This window comes from Sus scrofa, chromosome 16, assembly GCF_054392235.1.
Source record: "Sus scrofa isolate SSC_HxYL_T2T_F1_AM1 chromosome 16, Sscrofa_HxYL_maternal_Yorkshire_Landrace_v2.0, whole genome shotgun sequence".
In the NCBI taxonomy this organism is placed as follows: Eukaryota; Metazoa; Chordata; class Mammalia; order Artiodactyla; family Suidae; genus Sus; species Sus scrofa.
Genome location: NC_139398.1, coordinates 87,559,902 through 87,578,686, shown reverse-complemented (window position 1 = coordinate 87,578,686; position 18,785 = coordinate 87,559,902). Strand labels below are relative to the sequence as shown.

General features: G+C 51.8%; 1 protein-coding gene across 1 annotated transcript in view; it reads left to right on the top strand.

The window, feature by feature from the left end:
* Positions 1-18,145, top strand: part of UBE2QL1 (ubiquitin conjugating enzyme E2 QL1) — a 46,856-nt gene extending 28,711 nt beyond the window's left edge. Inside the window, 1 exon segment of the mRNA NM_001435397.2 lies at positions 16,872-18,145. Within this exon segment, the coding sequence (NP_001422326.2) occupies positions 16,872-16,930 (59 nt within the window). The 3' untranslated portion in view covers positions 16,931-18,145.
* Positions 18,146-18,785: the final 640 nt, after the last annotated feature.

The following is an 18,785-nucleotide window of genomic DNA, read 5'->3' as shown; positions in this document are numbered from 1 at the left end:
GGGCTTCGGGTAAAGACACGCCCCACGCCTGCTGTGCTTGGTTGCAGGTTCCTCTCCCCACGGAAGGGACGGGAGGGAGGGAAAGACTTCCTCTGACCCCCAAGCTCAGGGCCCTTATATGAAAGAGGAAAATTAATTTGGGGAACTAATGAAATGATTAGGATATAATCCTGATTGAGTATGTGGTGGGAGGAGGGGGTGGGGCTAGGAAGGGACCTCATTGTCTGATATAAGTACAGAAAATGACTTTCTTTCTTAAGGGATTGGTACAATGGGGTTTATTGCCTCAAAATCTATTTAGCATTTAAATACGCTTGTGAAATGCTCAATTAAAAACTGGACCAGTTGTGCAAATCTGCGGATGATCTAGGTATATTTTGGGTGTAAACCACTAAAGTAAGCCACTCAGTATTTATATTTTCTTTCTTTCTTTTCTTTCCTTCTCGGGCCACCCCCACGGCCTACGGAAGTTCCCAAGCTAGGGGTCAAATCGAATCGGGAGCTGTAACCACCAGCCTATGCCATAGCCACACCAATGCCACATCTGCGACCTACACCACAGCAACGCCAGATCCTTAAGTGAGGCCAGAAATCGAACCCACAACCTCATGGATACTAGTCAGGTTCATTTCCGCTGAGCCATGACGGGAACTCCAGTATTTATACTCACCAACTGCGTGAGTTTCAATTCCAGCTCTAGCACCTACCTGCCGCACCTACCTGCCGCGTGACCTCAGACAACTGAATTTCACTTCATGGGCAGTTTCCTGATCATGATGGAGGCTAGAGCTCTAGCGGGCTCTCTGTGGTGTGGACCGAGTGAGTTTACACAAGGAAAACCCTCAGAACTGTGACAGGCACAAGCATTACCTATACCGTGTTACAAAGTTTGTGTTGTTTACAGATTCCGGTGATGTTTCTCCAGCTTACTGATTGAATTCTTGACTTACTCTAATTCTGACTTAAAAGATACTGTAGCAACATCCTGATACAAATAGAAGAACTGAAATCAGAACATCCCCAAAGTAATGACCTAAAAGTAATAATAGCCGTCCCAGGTGCTTATAGAAAATCTCTTTTTCATTTTTATTAGGTCAGCCACAATCAGCCCCTAGTTTTGTAAGCTTTTCAGACAAGGACTAGAAATCTGAATTTAGAACCAACGTCCTTTCTTGATTACAATCTGAAACTATTTTATGGTAACAAAACATCACGTTTTCCAGAAAGATCTTCCACCCCTTTGTTCCTCAATACCAAGCAAGACATCTCATGCCATGTCTTTGCCTGCATTTTCCTACAAACAGAACGAGTGTGTGTTGGGTTTTCTCTGCACCTGCAAATACAGGTGACAGTGTGCAACCCTGAAATGGTTTGCATTCCTTACTCTTGTCCAGGTTTTCACAGCACTGGGCCAGGTGGGCCCTTCCCACTCCTACTGCTTTCTTAATTTAACAAGAAAATAGTGTAAACAAGGCAGTGTAAGAGGCAGGTGTGGGGACACCGGGGAGGCCAAGGGAGGCAGGGCTGTGTTGCAGGCACCGCAGACTCCAGCCCTGGAAGCAAAACGCTAACGTGTGAAGGATGCTCACGGGGAAGAAATGCACAGGCTTCCAGCACCTGCCCCAACGTTATGGGTACCGTGCCTGGTTACCAGTGCTGGCGTTCACCCCAGGACCCTCCAGAAAGTGTACTTGATGAAACACACTTAGTTTTTTGGTTTTTTTGTTTTGTTTGTTTTTTAGGGCTGCACCTGCAGCATATGGAAGTTCCCGGGCTAGGGGTCAAATCAGAGCTGCAGCTGCCAGCCTACACCACAGCCACAGCAACTCAGGATCGGAGCTGCACCTGCGACCTACACCACAGCTCACCGCATCACTGGGTCCTTAACCCACTGAGCGAGGCCAGGGGTCCAACGTGCTAGTTGGTTACCCCTGAGCCACAATGGGAACTCCAAAATACACTTCGTTTTTAAGGTCAGGTGACCTAGGATTCCCGTGTTAGGATAAGGTCTTTACACCCATTGACGCGGCTCGGAACACTTTGGGGTGCTCGGACGTCACGGTAGGGAGACTCCTGCTCTGGTCTTGGGGTGGGGGTCTCTGCAATCTGGGGGAGGAGGGGGGCTGGCCTCACTCTCTGCGGCTTTTCCCTTCCTTCCCTCTGCGGCCTCTGCCCCGCACCTGCACCGCATCAGCAGCCTGCACACCAAACAGTCAGAATCCTGTTCTCTTGAACACAGGCCGAGGTTCAAGTACGACGTGCTTGCCCATTAACAGTGTTTCAGCACAGAGCGGGCCACGTTGCCCAGGCGGGAAGACACCCCCTTTGAAGCCTGTGGGGCGGGGGGGCGGGGGGGGGCAGGGAGCAGCCTGGGGGGGGGGGCAGGGAGCAGCCGAGTGGGCGGGGCCTGAGGAGGCAGCCAAGGCACAGTCCCCGCCCACGCGACTCATTATGGGATGGAATCGGCCCCCCTGCAGACAGCCTGTTGCACATCCCAAGCGCCCCACACCAGCCCCACCCGGGCCAGTGTAAGCGGATGTGCTGAGGATGCAGTGTCCCCATGTGTGTCCCGTTCCTGGTCACGCTCCCCTGGCCCCTTTCACTACTTGGAGCAACACGTCCTGTTGGCCATGCCCACCTGCCAGCAGTGCCCAGCAGCAAAACAGATTTTGCGTTTGTACAAACAAACCACAGATTTCCTCACTGGGCACTAGTTGCCGCGGATAATGATGTGTCCTTTGCAAGGCGGGAGTGGCCCCTCTTCCTTTCAGGAGAGCTGGAAACATCTTCCCCCACTCACCCCAAGGACTCAGAGACCCCTGCCCTGCATCGTCACACTGGCGGCCTCGCCTGAGCTCTGGGACCACAGCTCACAGCAGTGCTGGAGGGCAATCGTCACGTGGCGGGGACAGCGCCAGACCCTCCCACGTGCCCCACCCCCACCCCGGCTTAAACCCCCCCACAGCGTCCTGCGTCAGACCGAGTCACCATCTGCCCCTCTGCCATCTCCTGTGCTTCTTCATCCCCGCCAGGCCTCCCCACACCTCCCACCTCACCCCTCCCCTCACCCCTCCCCTCCCAAACCCCCCAACCGCCCCCCAGCCCCCCCTCACAGACAGAGCTTGGCCCAGGTCATGCGCCCCTCCCACCTAACTGATGTAGCAGGGTCCCCCATCTCAGGCCAAGTTCACGGCTCCCCACTTTCAGCCCCAGTAGAGCTTCTTGGTACCCTGGCCCCAGGGTCTCACCTGGGGGCGCCCTGCTGCAATGTGCTGCAGGTGCACTGGCTAAGACGAGGCTTGCAGGAAGGTGCCCCCCCTTCTCCTTCCCAGGACAGGTGTGACTGGGATCCCAGGTGACCTCCACTCCTACCTTCAAAACCGGAAGGGCTGGCCCAGCAGGCCTCCTTGGCCAAGGGAGGGGCCCTCTGAGAAATGGTTGAGTAGAAAGTGGTCCATCTTTGTTCAGAACGCTGACATTAAAGGGAAACCGCCTGGCGAACGTGTCCAGCAGGAGGTGGCTGGTGTCTGGGGGTGGGGGTGGGGGCTGAGGTGTGGATTCCAGAGTCCCCCGCACAGGGCCCATGTGACCAAGATGTATGGGCTGGAGGCCAGGTCGGTGTGGTTCCTCAGAGACCTGCTGAGTGTCCAGGGCTGTCGTCTGAGGCTTTGTCCATGTCCCCCTCATGAAGGCATCCGTCTTTATCCAGCACATCAAGAAAGAAAACCAAGCTGGAGTTCCCATCGTGGCTCAGCAGTAATGAACCCCAGTAGTATCCATGCGGATGCGGGTTCGATCCCTGGCCTTGTGCAGTGGGTTAAGGATCCGGCGTTGCCGTGAGCTGTGGTGTAGGTCACAGATAAGGCTCAGATCTGGCGTTGCTGTGGCTGGGGTGTAGACCCGCAGCTGCAGCTCCGATTCAGCCCCTAGCCTGGGAATTTGCATATGCCACACTTGGACAAAAAAAAGGAAAGAGAAGAAAACCATGCTGACGACAGACCATGCCCGCTCAGGCCTGTCCTGCTGGAACAAAGTGAACGACAGGAATGGGGTCCTTCCCAGGGGTCAGAACTGAAAGTTCACGTCTTTATCAAGCTGCTCCTTTACTAAAAATCAGTAAAGTCGTAAAGAATAAACTCATCCACATAGTCCTTGCCTTGCTGTGTTTTTAGAGCAAAAACAGACTCGTCTCAAAAGTAATACGTATTTTAGAGAATTTGTGCCCACATTGTAACACTTTCACCTTTGAATTTTGGGGCAAAATATCTCTCAGGCCTTCCAGAGACTGCGGAATCTCATTTATTTATTTAACACTGCAGAATCTCCTTTAGCGTCTGACGTCCCTGCGCTGGCTGTGGCACTCGGTGGGCCCTTCCGCTGTCCCTGTCCCATGGAAGGCAGGGCGCTGGAGATGTCCCCGGAAAAGGCAAAGACAGGCAGGCCTCCTGACCCCAGACACCGTCTTGAGATTGAAGCTTACGTGACCTTGGTTGCCTGTGCAAATCTCTTCGTGATGTAGTTTTTCCAGAACAATCCAGTGTAGGATTATTTCATCCCCAGCAGGAAGCTTCTGCTGGTGGGGGCGAGGGTGGGAGGCGGCTGTCCTCTGTTGTGACAGGTGGATCCCAGCGCGGATTCCTGTCCCGTTCTTGGGGACACTCTCAGTCTCCGCTGGCACTTTGGGGTTCCCATCGAGGCAGTGGCCCTACCTACCGTCTGTGCGCACACGGAATTGCTTCTGTTGATGGGAGTGGATGAGCGTCTGGGTTCCGGGGCTGCCAAGGGTCATAAAATCACCAGCACACCACCCAGAAAGGCATCTGGCTGGAGGCAGAGTCTCTTGCACCCGATCACGCCAGGTGAAGTTGCAGGGAGGGCTAAGGCCCTTGTGTCTGTCGGGAGGGACAAAGGGCACGAGCGGGGGGAAGCGGGTGTCTCCTCTCCCCGGCAGCGGTGGGCTCTGGTCACCCTGGGATAAAGGAAGCCCTAGCCTTTCCCGCGAAGCCCCCATCCCTGTGCACCCCTTATTCCACCTGCCCCGCCTCCATCCCCGCGCAGCAGCAGGAAGCCTCTGCCTCCCCAGTGCCTCCTTCTTAAACTGAGGCCACATGGCCGGACAGGGGCAGCCTGGCACCTCGCGGGGCCCCGTGATTGGGTGGCCGCAGCAGAGTCAGCAGGGTCCACCCCTGGTACGGGGGGGTGGGGGGAGGTCTGCCGGAAGGATTCAGTCGCCGGCATGAACGCCTGGACTCTGAAACCAGGGGCTTGTGGTGGGGAAGAACCAGATTCTCGTCCTTCTTGAAATGCGTCCCTGGAAAGGAAGAGAGGGTGCCCTCGAAAGTCACGTGTGAAGGGCAGAGGGTCTGACCTGGGAGGGCAGGTTGGTGGGAAAACACCCCCAATGCCCCTCTGTTCAGGGGGTGCAGGGCAGGCGCGGGGCTGTCCCCAGGCAGGTGGATGGATGACCACGTGCTGTTGATGGAGCAGGTGGGGGCGTGTCCGTGGTGATGAGGTGCCCCCTCTGGGATGGTCCAGCAGGGCTCTCAGACTTTTCCAGAACCCCACATCCAGGCGGCTGGAGTCAGCTCACAAGTGGAAAAGCCAGAAGCGGTGGCTGTGTTGTGTTAAACAGGCCTTGAAGACAGAACACGTGGCTCTTGGCTCCACTGGTGCCAGCAGCTCCTGCAGCCTGCATGTAGCGAAATGGAAACTGCAGGTGGCCGGTGTCCAGGGTGGTGGGGCTGGGGAAGGCACGGCTGCCCCCAGAGCAGGGCAAGGCTCCAAGGTCCACACGGCTGGGGCCAGAGGACCAGGCTCCTGGTGGTAAAGGCAGATTCGATGCATTGATCACCTGGGTGTTTGCTCATGGCATGGAGACCCCCCAGCTCCATGTTGAAAGGAGGGTGCAGTGCAGAGGGATGGGGGGCTCCTGGGAGAGGTCCCAGTGAGGGAAGGCCAGAGTGGGTGGCACTCTGTGCATCGAAGGGTCAGCATCTTGTTCCCTCGCTGACACCTGCGAGCCTTCTCCACGTGGAGAGCCACCCAGCCTTGGGGGTCCAGCCCGTGGCCTCCAGTCCTGTTTAGAATCCTGCGTGATTTCCAGCACACGATCGACTTCTCCGTCTGTCTCCTCATCCGTAAATCAGGGTTGACAAGAGCAGAGCCCACCGGGTTGGGGTTTCAGGGAAGGCTTAGGGAATCTGTTCGAGGCCCATCCTGGGGGCCTGAGGACGTCCGGCTGCCACTGATGGGGTCCCCGCACAGCCAGTGAAACCCACTGGGGCCCAGCCACTTAAGCAGAGGTCCCAGAGTTAGTGGAATCTCCAGAAAAAAAATAATTTTGAAATGATTATCTGATCTAATTTGAAGTTTTAGCTGAAGTGCCTTTTTCTCTGTTTACATCTTCCAAGAAAACATAATGTCTTAAAACGGATTTCATAACTGCTAGGACGTTCTTTAAGATGGAGAGGAAAGAGATGCTTATATTTTGCAAGAGTCCAAAATATCCATGGGCGTTCCTGTCATGGCTCAGCAGGAACTAATCTGGCTAGCATCCGTGAGGACGCAGGTTCGATCCTTGGACCTGCTCGGTGGGTTAAGGATCCCATGTTGCCGTGAGCTATGGTGTAGGTCACATGGCTCGGATCTGGAGTTGCTGTGGCTGTGGCGTAGGCCAGTGGCTACAGCTCTGATTAGACCCCTAGCTTAGAAACTTCCATATGCCATGGATGTGGCCCTAAAAAGACAAATATACACATGTTTTGCATCCTGGGCATCATTCTGTTTGTACATATAAATGGTGCCTCTGGGTCTGCCCATGGCTTGAGGATCTTTATGGTAACAAAGTTATCCCTTCTTATCGTCAGGGGATCCTTTCCAAGTCGCTCAGCAGATCCTGAAATCGCAGTACGGAACCCAGGTGCTGTGTTTTTCCCATACCTGGAAACGCTGGACAAAGGGACAGTTTGCATCCCTGGTGGGCTGGAGTGGGATCAATTCACTGCACTTGCGGATACTGTGTTTTTTTCACAAATTGAAAGTTTGTGACAACTCTGCTTAAGCAAAGCTGTAAGTGCCATTTTTTTCCCAATAGCAACTTTTTAACTTTAATACTGTTTTTTAATGTCTAGATTTTTTAGACGTTTTTAATGCTGTGCCTCCTTTAATATACGTTAGTGCAGCGTGAACATAATTTTACAGGCCCCAGGAAACCAAAAAATTCATGTGACTCCCTCTTTTGGGGTATTCCCTTTGTTGCGACAGTCTGGAAATAAAGCCACGCTATCGCCAAGGTCTGCCTGGGCATGAGACTTCATCTTGCTCTTCAGAACGGTGTGCAATTTAAAACTTAGGCATTGTTTATTTCTGGAATTTTCCATTTAATAGTTTCAGACCATGGTTCATTGAAATCACAGAAGGTGAAACTGCGGCTGCAGGGGACGGCTGCATTAGATGATGTGGCTCCACTTTCATTTCTATTAAATGTTATCGAGGTTTATGCAGAACTGATGCTGGCTTTGTCATCCTGAGAGGTTCACTGAACTCAAGAGAGAATGACCAGCTGAGGAGATTTATCGCCCAATAGTTGGGAAACTATTTTACAGACTGTAATGGAGAGTCTGTGGTTATATAAGGTTTCTCCATGGAAAACGCTAGAATGTTCCACCAAGGAAACATTCCTTTCTGAGTAAAGTGGCTTTGCATCCTGGGCATCGTTCTCATACTTGGCCCTGATGACAGTCCAGGCCGTGGAAAGCTGGCCTGTGGTCCTGCTGCAGAGGGAGCATGAGTCCAGCCGGTCGCATTCAGGCATTCCCCACTGCTGCCACCCCCTAGCCGGGGACATCTCGCTCGCCTGGCCTCACCTGGTGTCTTCAGCCACCTGCGTGAGGTTGGTTCCCTGAGGCACTTAGTATATCTGTGGGAAACACAGGCTGCTCTTTTGGAAGTTTCTCGTAGCTAAGCTGCACTTGCCAGATTTTTTTAACGTGCAGTGATTGCTAAAAAACAAGGTCAGGAAGCGTTTTTAAAGTTCTGGTTTTATTATAAATCAAGCGAGCATCACACGTCTGAGATGACGGCTCCTTCCTGGCGGCTGGACCACGGATGCTCCCCAACAGTCTGCGTGGACCCCCATCCACAGCCGGGGTCGCCTGGCGTGTTTTCCTCCACCCCCACCAGGAGAGCCTCTCCCAGGCGGGGTCTCTGCTTCCCACTTGCCCAGCTAGGATGCTGTGTCTCTTCTCGGTCCTGCACCCCCTGGGGGCCTCTGGTCATCACTCGCCCGGAGTTTGGGCGGGGCAGCTGTGCCTGGTGGGGAGGAGGTCCACTTTGCTGAGCAGCCCCGACAGTCAGACTGAAGTAGAATTTAATGTCTGGGGACTGTAATGAGATACCGTGTGTGAAGGTGGCCACACTGTGGCCACATCCCCAGACATCACCTGGAAGTGGATCAGATGCCATCCCACTTGTGGACAGAAGCCACGTGGGGAACCAGCACTTCACTCATGTCTGTCAAAACCTAAACCAAGGGAGTTCCCACTGTGGCACAGTGGGTTAAGAGTCTAGCTGCAGCAGCTCAGGTCGCTGCATAGGTGGGGGTTCATTCCCCAGCCCGTGCAAGGGGTTAAGGATCCAGCATTGCTGCGGCTCAGATTCCATCCCTGGCCCTGGAATTTGCATTTGCCATGGATGCAACCATAAGGCAAACAAACCAAAAAGCAAACAAAATAAAACAGAACAAACACCAGCCAGAGCTCCTTAGCTGCTCAGTCGGCCAGACTGCATGGCCTCACCCCATCACTCTGCCCCTCCCCCCTGGCTCTTTCACCCCCTTAGGCTCCCCCTCCCCGACTTGGCTGGTGCCAGGTGGGGTCCCTGATGGGCAGCGGGTCTCCCCCCATAAACTGACCGTCCTTCAGGTCCATGTATGAGGCCTGGGGCTTCTCTCAAGGGTGCTCTTGGGTTGCAGTCACCACAGGGACCCTCATATCTCTCCCTACAGTTTAAACATCACCACTAGAGCCAGGCACGCGTGCACGCGTGCACACACACACACACACACACATGTGTGAATGCTCATGTCCATAAAACACACAAGTCTGTGCACACGGGAACACACACACACACACACATGCACATACAAACACACATGCACATGTGTGAATGCTCATGTGTGAATGCTCCATAAAACACACGTCTGTGCACACGGGAACACACACACACACACACACACACACACACACGTTCTGAGACTCCTGGTAAGGGCTGTGGGATCAGCGCATTTCCGCGCCCCGCTTCTTCTCTTTGATGCTTCCTGGACCAGGTCCAGCTCACATCCCTCCCTCGCTGGTCAGTGGCCTCAGAGTCCTTGCTTTGATTGGGGAACGAGTTTCTTTGAAGCCACCTCGCCAGTTGTAGAGTCTTATCAGTCCTTTAGAACTTGTAAGTTGATCTGCTTTGAACAGCAGACCTCAAAAAAAAAAGAAAGAAAGAAATCACTGCTGCTGTCTCTCCGAGCAGACCTTTCAAAAATGCCTGCGCCTGTGTCTTCCTTGAGCCAAGCATGCGTCCGTCTGAGCCCTTCCTCCAGACCCAGTGTCCCGTAAAGAATCTAAACTGAGCACAGCACAGGCTCGAAACCCTCTCTGGAGGGGTGAGGGTGCATGTGAGTGCTTTTAGACTAATAATTATACGTTCAAAGACTTTAAAAACAAGTAGCAGCAGCTCTGCAATTCAGCCCAGGAAATGAGAGAAGGAGCCTCAAAGCTTTTCATGAGCTTTTTGTGTGTGTCTGGAAATCTAACTATTTTTTAAGGCGCAGAAACCTGTAATTCATGGACAAGTGAAACCCAGCAACACCATGAAAGTATGTTTGCAAAGAAAAAAAAATAGTAAGAAGGAAAATCTAATCAGGTGAGAGATATTAAATGAATAATTTATGTCAACCTATTAAAACGATGTTATTGAAAAGGCTGAGAAATTAGCCCTATAAATGCAAAATGTTGGATTTGCCTGAAAATGTTTTTGTGACCGAAGAAGCCAAGTCATAATATCCACGGAAACACAGAGTATTATGTGCATTATTTTTTCAAGAGGACAGAAAGAAACTTTGCCAAAGAATAAGACCCTCTCTGAGAGTTCCAAACATAAAAATCCACAATTATTGTCTTCATCCTGCACCCAGCACAGTCCAGGCATCTTATACGCTTTAACATATTAAATCCCTATAAAAATCCAGTGTCATATGGCACTGTTATTACGCTTATTTTACAGATGAGGAAGTTGAGATTCAGAGAGGTTAAGTAACTCCCCCAGGGTCACACAGCCAGAAAGTATTGGAGCAGGGATTTGAACCCAGATCTATTGAAATCTGCACCTGCACCACCCCCCTCCACACACATTGCACCCCAGCTTCATCCAGTGTCTGTCTGTCTTTCTCTGAACATAGCTGCATATTTTAGCCTCCACGTTAGAATCTTTATCCTCAGCCACCATTGCCTGACAAATACCACCTATAATTCTTCTTTTATTTTTTTTCCTTTTTTGGCCACCCCGAAGCATATGGAAATTCCCAGGCCAGGGATCACAGCCGAGCTGCAGTTGCAACTTACGCTGTAGCTGTGGCAACTCAGGACCCTTAACCCACTGTGCCCGGCCAGGGATGGAACCTGCATCCCGGTGCTCCAGAGACACCACCAACCCCATTGCACCACAGCCGGAATTTCCACCGCCCATAGTTCAAGTGTCTTCAGCCGTGGAAATCTTCCTGAACACACAACACCACCCCCTCTCTCTTCCTCTCCCCCAGAAAGAATCCATCTCCTTTGAGCAGTAAGTTCCACCAGGACCAGAATCGTTTCCACTTAGGAAAGCCCTGCAGTCCTTGTAACCAGCACAGGTCCTGACTCGGGGAGAACTTGCAGCATCATTTCCTGGATGAATAGAGATGAACCTTCTCCTCCTTGCTCTGGGCCATATTTGTTCCAGACACCAGAGGTTCACCTTGCAGGGGGAGAGGGGGCACGGGGTGGGCATTTTGTCTCTGAGGGGACATGGGTGATGTCTGGAGACAATTTGGTTGTCCTAGCTCGGGGGTACTCCTAGCACCTAATAGGTGGTGGCCACGGACACTGGACAGCCTTCCAACAAAGAGTCACCAGACCATGCTGTCCATAGCACTGGGGCTAAAATGCTGATGGCCCCTTCTGCCTCAGCAGCATCACAATCTCTCCCTGCAATGATTCTAAGGTGCTGCAGCCAGGTACCAGGTCTTTCTTCACCCAGCACCCAACATACTGAGTGAATGAATGCAGGACTAAATGAACAAGAAGAGGTGTGCGGAATGGCCGGAGCCAGACTGACACTCGGTGTACACACTGGGGTAACGAAGCCACAGTAAGACTGGGCAGCTGGGATTTCCCATCATGGTTCAGTGGGTTAAGAACCCGATTAGTATCCCTGAGAATGCAGGTTCGATCCCTGGCCTCGCTCAGTGGGTTAAGGATCCTGCGTTATCGTGAGCTGTGGTGTGAAGTCACAGATGTGACTCAAATCTGGCATGACTGTCGCTGTGGCTGTGGCTCCAATTCCACCCCTAGCCTGGGAACTTCCATATGCTGCAGGTGCAGCCCTAACAAGAAAAAAAAACAAAAACAGGCAGCTGGTCTGAGGACCCGAGTCTGGGGTCGCTTGTTCACTGTGTGGAACTGTTTTCATGTTAATCATTGTGATTGGCCCCCAAAGCCATAAGCAAAAAAAATGAAAGGTCAAACGCAAGCCCCAATTCATGAATTTGTTTCTCCGCAGCCGCAGTCACAGAGAACTGTTCTCATTAGCGCTGCTCGGCCTCAGTATCACAGTGAGACTCTGCCACTGTGAAGGCTGTCAGGGCAGACCCCTCGGAGTGCACACAACCCCACGTGTACAATCCGTGGCTGGGGAGAGAGTTTACTCTTCTCATCGCTTCATGACAGCACAGAGCTCTCCCCGGGGCTGGGTACACAGCCACGCCCTTAAGCATCAAATACAAGTAGAGGTATTTCAGGAAAAATGAGTTATTTGAAGGAAAATGTCCAAAAAAGACTCTCTGAGTATCAGTTAATGAAAATAGATAAGGCAGAAACGTCAATGTGAGGAAAATAAGAAAAACTTGGAATTCCCGTCATGGCTCTGGGGGGAACAAACTCGACTCGTATCCATGGGGACACGGGTTGGATCCCTGGCCTCGCTCAGTGGGTTAAGGATCTGGCATTGCCATGAGCTGTGGTGTAGGTCGCAGACACGGCTCAGGTGCTGTATTGCTGTGGCTGTGGCGTAGACGGCAGCTGTAGCTCTGATTCTGTCGTTCCCACCCATAGCCTGGGAACCTCCATATGCCGAGGGTGCAGCCTCAAAAAGACACGCACACAAAAACTGTTCTTCATTAGCTGAATACACTTAGAAATGCTCAATGCGTTTTCAAATTCAGTATTTTTTTTTTCAGTTGCACCTGTGGTACCTGCCCGTTCCCGGGCCAGGAATCTGAGCTGCCGCTGCACCCTACACCACAGCAGGAGCTCCTCAAATTTAGTATCTTATCTGATGTTCATAATGATGCTGTGAAGTGGGTTTTGTCCCTGATTCGTAGAGGAAAACGCAGAGCGTCAGAGGAGTTGCCTGATGGCTTCCCGGAGGTCCGGACTCCGGGAAGCTGTGCCCTGGAGGAAGAATGGGAGCGGCACCATTGCTGATTGTTAGACAAACACCAATCAAAACCACCGTGAGGTTCCCCCTCGCACAGGTCAGAAGGGCCTTCACTAAAAAGCCTGCAAACAATAAATGCTGGAGGGGGTGTGGAGAAAGGGGAACCCTCCTACACTGTCAGTGGGAATGTACATTGGTGCAGCCACTATGAAGTGTCCTCAAGGAAACTAACTATAGAACTACTCTGTGATCCAGCAATCCCACCCCTGGGTATCTATCCAGAGAAAACTCTAATTTGAAAAGATACATGCAGCCCAGTGTTCATTGTAGCACTATATGCAATAGCCAAGACGTGGAAGCCACCCAAGCGTCCAGATGTGTGACAGAGGAATGGTTGAAGCAGATGTGGTGCATATATACAACGGAATACTACTCAGCCATGAAAAAGAATGAAATCATGTCATTTGCAGCAACATGGACGGACCTAGAAATTATCACACTATGTGAAGTAAGAAAGACAAATATCATATGCTATCACTTACATGTAGAATCTCAGGGAAAAAAAAGAAAAGAAAAGGAGTTCCCGTCATGGCGCAGTGGTTAACGAATCCGACTAGGAACCATGAGGTTGCGGGTTCGGTCCCTGCCCTTGCTCAGTGGGTTAACGATCCGGCGTTGCCGTGAGCTGTGGTGTAGGTTGCAGACGCGGCTCGGATCCTGCGTTGCTGTGGCTCTGGCGTAGGCTGGTGGCTACAGCTCCGATTGGACCCCTAGCCTGGGAACCTCCATATGCCGCGGGAGCGGCCCAAGAAATGGCAAAAAGACAAAAAAAAAAAAAAAAGAAAAGATACAAATGAACTTACTTACAAAACAAAAACAGAGAGCATTCCCCAGGGGCTCAACCGGTTAAGGATATGGTGTCACTGCTGTGGCATGGGTTTGATCCCTGGCCCAGGAACTCCACATGCTGCAGGTGTAGCCAAAAAAAGAAACAGACTCACAGACATAAAAAGAACAATGCTGTGGTTCCCAAAGGGGAAAGAAGGGGGAGGGATGAATTAGGAATTTGGCATTAATAGAGTCTATATATAAACCACTATATATAAGATAGATGTATAAGATATTGAACTCTAGTCAACATCATATAATAACAAAGGAAAAGCATATATGTGATATATGCATACCTTACATTCAGGGGAACACATATGTGTGTGTGTATCTCAATCACTTTCCTGTACACCTGAAATTAATGCAAGATTGTACATCAACTAGACTTCAATTAAAAAAAAAAAAAAAAAGAACGGGAGTTGGTTCAGCATTAGTGGCCCTGGACCATCAGGGGCCCCAGGTGCACCGAGTGACCCCGCCCCTTCTTGGTGCGGTGGCACCGGGAGAGCATTTCAGCAAGAACAGCTCAGCTGCCCTGGTTTTCAAGCGCCGTGTGTCTCTGGGTGACTGATGTTTAGACAGCCGATCCGAGAAGGACAGGCAATCTCTGAAAAGCTATTTGTTGACTGCAGACTTGGGCGTAAGACAGGGGCCGAGAGGGGGTGGCCCGAGGGGGCTTCTTTGTGGCCAGCTGGGTGCAAGGAAGGCTCGGAGACTGCTGACTGCCTTCCACGGGCTCTGTCTCCCGGCTGCTGAATTGACTGAACGCTGGGTGTCTATGTTCATAACTCTTCCCGGGAAGAAGAGGCAACAAAAACTGGTCTGTTCGTGTGGGGTTTTGTCTGTTGTTTTTTGAAACAAGTGAGACTTTCACGAAGAATAAGCAAAGTATGTGTACATGCCAAAAGCAGCAGAATATTCCAAGATTATTGTAAGCCTGTATTTGTCTGGCTGCTTTGAGTTCAGAATTCTCAAATCATACCAGAAATTTTCAGTGTTATAGAAAAGAATGACCGGGATGGTTAGAATTTGCATCTTATGCCAAAAAAAAAAAAAAAAAAAGCCCCGACATTTGTTCCCACTTATGTAGAAATTGATGCCGCCGAAGTCCCTGCACAGAGTCCTTGGCTTATGTTTAATAACATAACATTGGACTTTGATCTTAACCCACGGGATGGTTATCGTAATATATCAGCTTTTCGTGGTCCCTTTTTATCAGGTATAACGACACCACATAAGCAAACTGGGGAAGACGAGGGGGAGTTTCTAGACGTGAGTAAATGGTGGATTCCTGGCCTCTTTTCCAGTTTCCTTCACCCTTCAGTAGCTCATTTGATGTGAGTGGATCAGGCAGCTAATTAGAAGAGGTGGTCCCGCCCTTCACTGGCGGATGGAAAAGTCCAGGCAGAGAGATGTCAGGAGGAGCCAGAGCGGGAGTGGCTCTGGGCTTCTCAGTCCCGACCTGGGTGTTGCTCTGAGTCGCCACTGTGGAAAAGCCAGCTGGGGAAAAGGCTCCAGAAGCTCGGGATTTAAGTACATGGCACAGCCTTCCGTTCCCCGTTTGTGGTGATCTGGTGCCATTTCCCCATGGATTAAGCTGTCTTCCCACGGGAGTGATGAGTGGGTTTATCCGAGAGCGCTAAGATCGGGGGATCTTGCCCCCCAAGCCACGCACGCCTGGGTGGCTGCTGCCCTCCATGCCCGGCCGAGGGAACAGGTGTGCAGTGTGACCCGGGGAGGCTGTGGGTGGTGAGGTCTGGTTCCCAGCAGGTCCCCTTGCAGAGATGGCACATCCCCACCATGTGCTGGGACAAAAATGTCACCTGCGAGGAATGGAGGAACGCAAAGGACCTGTTCAGAGATCCTCCTTAGTGACCGTTCACAAACAACAGGAGACGGTTGAGAGCAGGGTGTGTGCAGGCACCCTAGTGGGTGACACTCAGGGCGTTTCCATCCCGCCCACAAAATACGTGCACGAGAGGGCTGGAAAGACAAGCAGACCTTCCAGGACGGGCGGTGGGAAGTCAAGGGCAATGACACTCGGGCTAAGGGGGTGTTTCCCTTGACGGGAGGATGCGTTGTGGGGAGGGGCTGAGCCTGGAGGAGTAGAGGGCTGCCCCCCAGCTATTCTGAGGGTCCAGCACCACCAGCGCCTCACAGTTCCAAGTGCGCACTTTCCCTCTGATGCCAGGGCTCTCTGGAGGGGTGGTGACGGCCTGGGACCTGGCCACTCACTGGTGTCTGCTGGCTCCTTCTGGCTTGGGGTCTGAGCCTCTGTGTCCCCCTTCAGGTGAATCAGACTCCCTGGCACTGCAGACGCAGAGGCGGCTCCATCCCTCAGACCAGAACACACCCGGTCACTGCCAGGGCCAGGGGTGGGGGGAACACACCTCGGGCCTCTCCCAGGCCAGCCCCCACCCATCACTGGGGATGGTGCAAGGAAGCACTGACCCCCTCCCCTCATGCCGCACTGGGGACTCATGATAGATTTCCGCCCCCATGGTAATGGCTCCCCCGTCTTCTCAGGACCCGGTTCCCTTGTGACAACAATGACAAGAAATTCACTAGTGGCGCCTGAACTTGAATTTTAAAAGTCAGGGTTTTACAATGTGTGTGTGTGACTACAGAAATACACACATCTAACCATAAACACTAAAGGCACTGTGTGGTGGGGAAGAGAAGTCAGGACAGCGTCTTGCCTCCAGGACGTGGCACTCCGTCCCGCGTGGATGCTCTTTGGATAAAGCTCGTCCTTCCAGCGACAATGAGCGTCTTACTGGGAGCACTGCGGTTTGTGACAACAGCAGCCTGCATGTCTCTCCCTCCCTAAAAAGCTTGGGGCCACTGGACTCCTGCCTCTGTTTTGTGCCCAAACCGTGATTCTTTTTTTTTTTTTTTTTTTTTTTTTTGTCTTTTTGCCATTTCTTGGGCAAAAGACACATGGAGGTTCCCAGACTAGGGGTCTAATCGGAGCTGTAGCCACCAGCCTACACCGCAGCCAGAGCAACGCGGGATCCAAGCCGCGTCTGCAACCTACACCACAGCTCACGGCAACACCAGATCCTTAACCCACTGAGCAAGGCCAGGGATCGAACCCGCAACCTCATGGTTCCTAGTCGGATTCGTTAACCACTGCGCCACGACGGGAACTCCCCCAAACCGTGATTCTGTATCTCTCCTTACGTGACGCTGATTTTCGGACATCAGAAATCCCACGGCTTGGTGCGTCCTCAACAGAAAGGGCAGGAATCGGGGTGACTGCCGGATTCTAACCTGGTTTATCTCTTCCTCTCCCGCAGGGGCGGATCTGCAGAAAAGCTGGAAAATCAAAAAAGTCCTTCAGTCGCAAGGAAGCTGAAGCTACCTTTAAGAGTTTGGTGAAGACTCATGAAAAATACGGCTGGGTCACCCCGCCCGTCTCTGATGGCTGATGTTTGCAACGTGCTTTAGACGCTTAAGCCGCCTCTCCACACACACAGACACCCGACATCTCCTCCTCCACGCTGAGCATCCTTCGTCCTTTTTTACTCCAGCCAGAACTGCATCCCGAATGCCAAGGAGACGTTTAAGTTATTTATGATCAGATGTGTTTACAGAGAGAAAGAGGGAGCAAACGCTGTTCGGGATTAGGTTTCGATGATAAATGAATGATCATCTCTCTAAGTCACTTTAGAACAAATGTCGAGAAGGTGACCGTCCCCTGCCGTCCTGCCCCTCCGCCCACCCCATCCCTCGGCCCTTAGCTTCTTTCCATGACAGCAGCTCCAAAGAGCAGGCAGGAAACCCAATGCCCCAGGCTCGACCCGTTTACATGTAATGGCACCGTTCCCATTTCCTAGGACCGCCCTGCATTGCCAGTACCTGTCCGCTGTGCTCCGTAGCTCTGTTCGCCCCTCCGGCAGGTCAGCATAACTCGAGGACTGTCTTTCTGTGACCTCATTTGTGCTCTGACCTTTGGCTTAGGAAAGCAAAAGTGGAATATCGCCAGGTTCTAGTGATTTAAACCAACAACTGCGCTCTTGGTTCAAACGTGTCCCCAAGGCCGATGCCGGCGGGGGTGGGGGGGTGAGGGAAGGCGGGGATGCCGGGGCCACGCTGGGGTTCAGAGCGATGGTGGTGAGACGTGGACAGTCTCCCGGATCCTGAGATGCTCCCACGACATCTGTGTTCCTGTCTTCTCTCTGATGCCCCCCCACCCCCCAAAGCAAAAGACAATGTCCCATTCGCTGATGTCACCTGACTCCTCTTCTCATGTGTGCTCGTGACAGGAAATGAATGCCACCACTGCCCCAGGAGACCGAGTGACCGGACGACAATTTGCATGGCCCACTCGTCACTTGTGTGTCCCCAAGGCTGGGGTGCTCACGCACTCCGCTAGGATATAAACTTCTGTTATTTAATCTCCCCACAGGTTCATTTTTTCTCTTCTGTTAAGTTACTTAGAACTTTCTAAGAAACTCCATGGAATGAGGCAACACTGTTTCTAATAATATGCGGTAAGAGGTAAAAGGTTCATTCCAAGTGGAAAAATCTTATTGGACACATTTTAAATAAAAATCATGCATACCTGACACACTGCCTCTAGAATCCAGTCATTGTGGGCTATGCTTCCATTTAAAATATAAATATTTTAACCTATTTTAAAACGACAATATTTCAGGAGTCCCCGTTGTGGCTTAGCAGGTTAAGAACCCGACAGAGTATCCATGAGGATGTGGGTTTGATCTCTGGCCTCACTCAGTGGGTGTAGGTCACCGATGTGGCTCAGATCTGGTATTGCCATGGCTGGCATAGGCCAGAAGCTGCAGTTTTGATTCGACCCCTAATCTGGGAACTTCCATATGCTGCAGGTGAAGCCCTAAAAAAATTTTTTTTAAATCCAGTACTACAACAAAGGGCAGGAAAGAAGTCTCAGGATGCCGTGGTCTGTGCAAAAATCTAGTGGATTAAAATGCTTCCCAGAAATAACCAGGGAGACGTCAGAAACCAACTGGGAGCATTCAAGAATGATTGGGTCAAACTCAAATGCTGCCAATCATCGCTAACCACTCCGAAGGGGAGAGATTTTCTTTGCCAATGATGTGAAATTCTTCAGGTGGTTTTGGGTCCTCAGAGACCTGCTCACGTGTCCCAGGTGATCGGAGATCTGAGAGTCCCCTCCTCAAAGGACGGGGGTCAGCTCCTCCTAACAGGCTCGGTCCCTCCCCGATGGA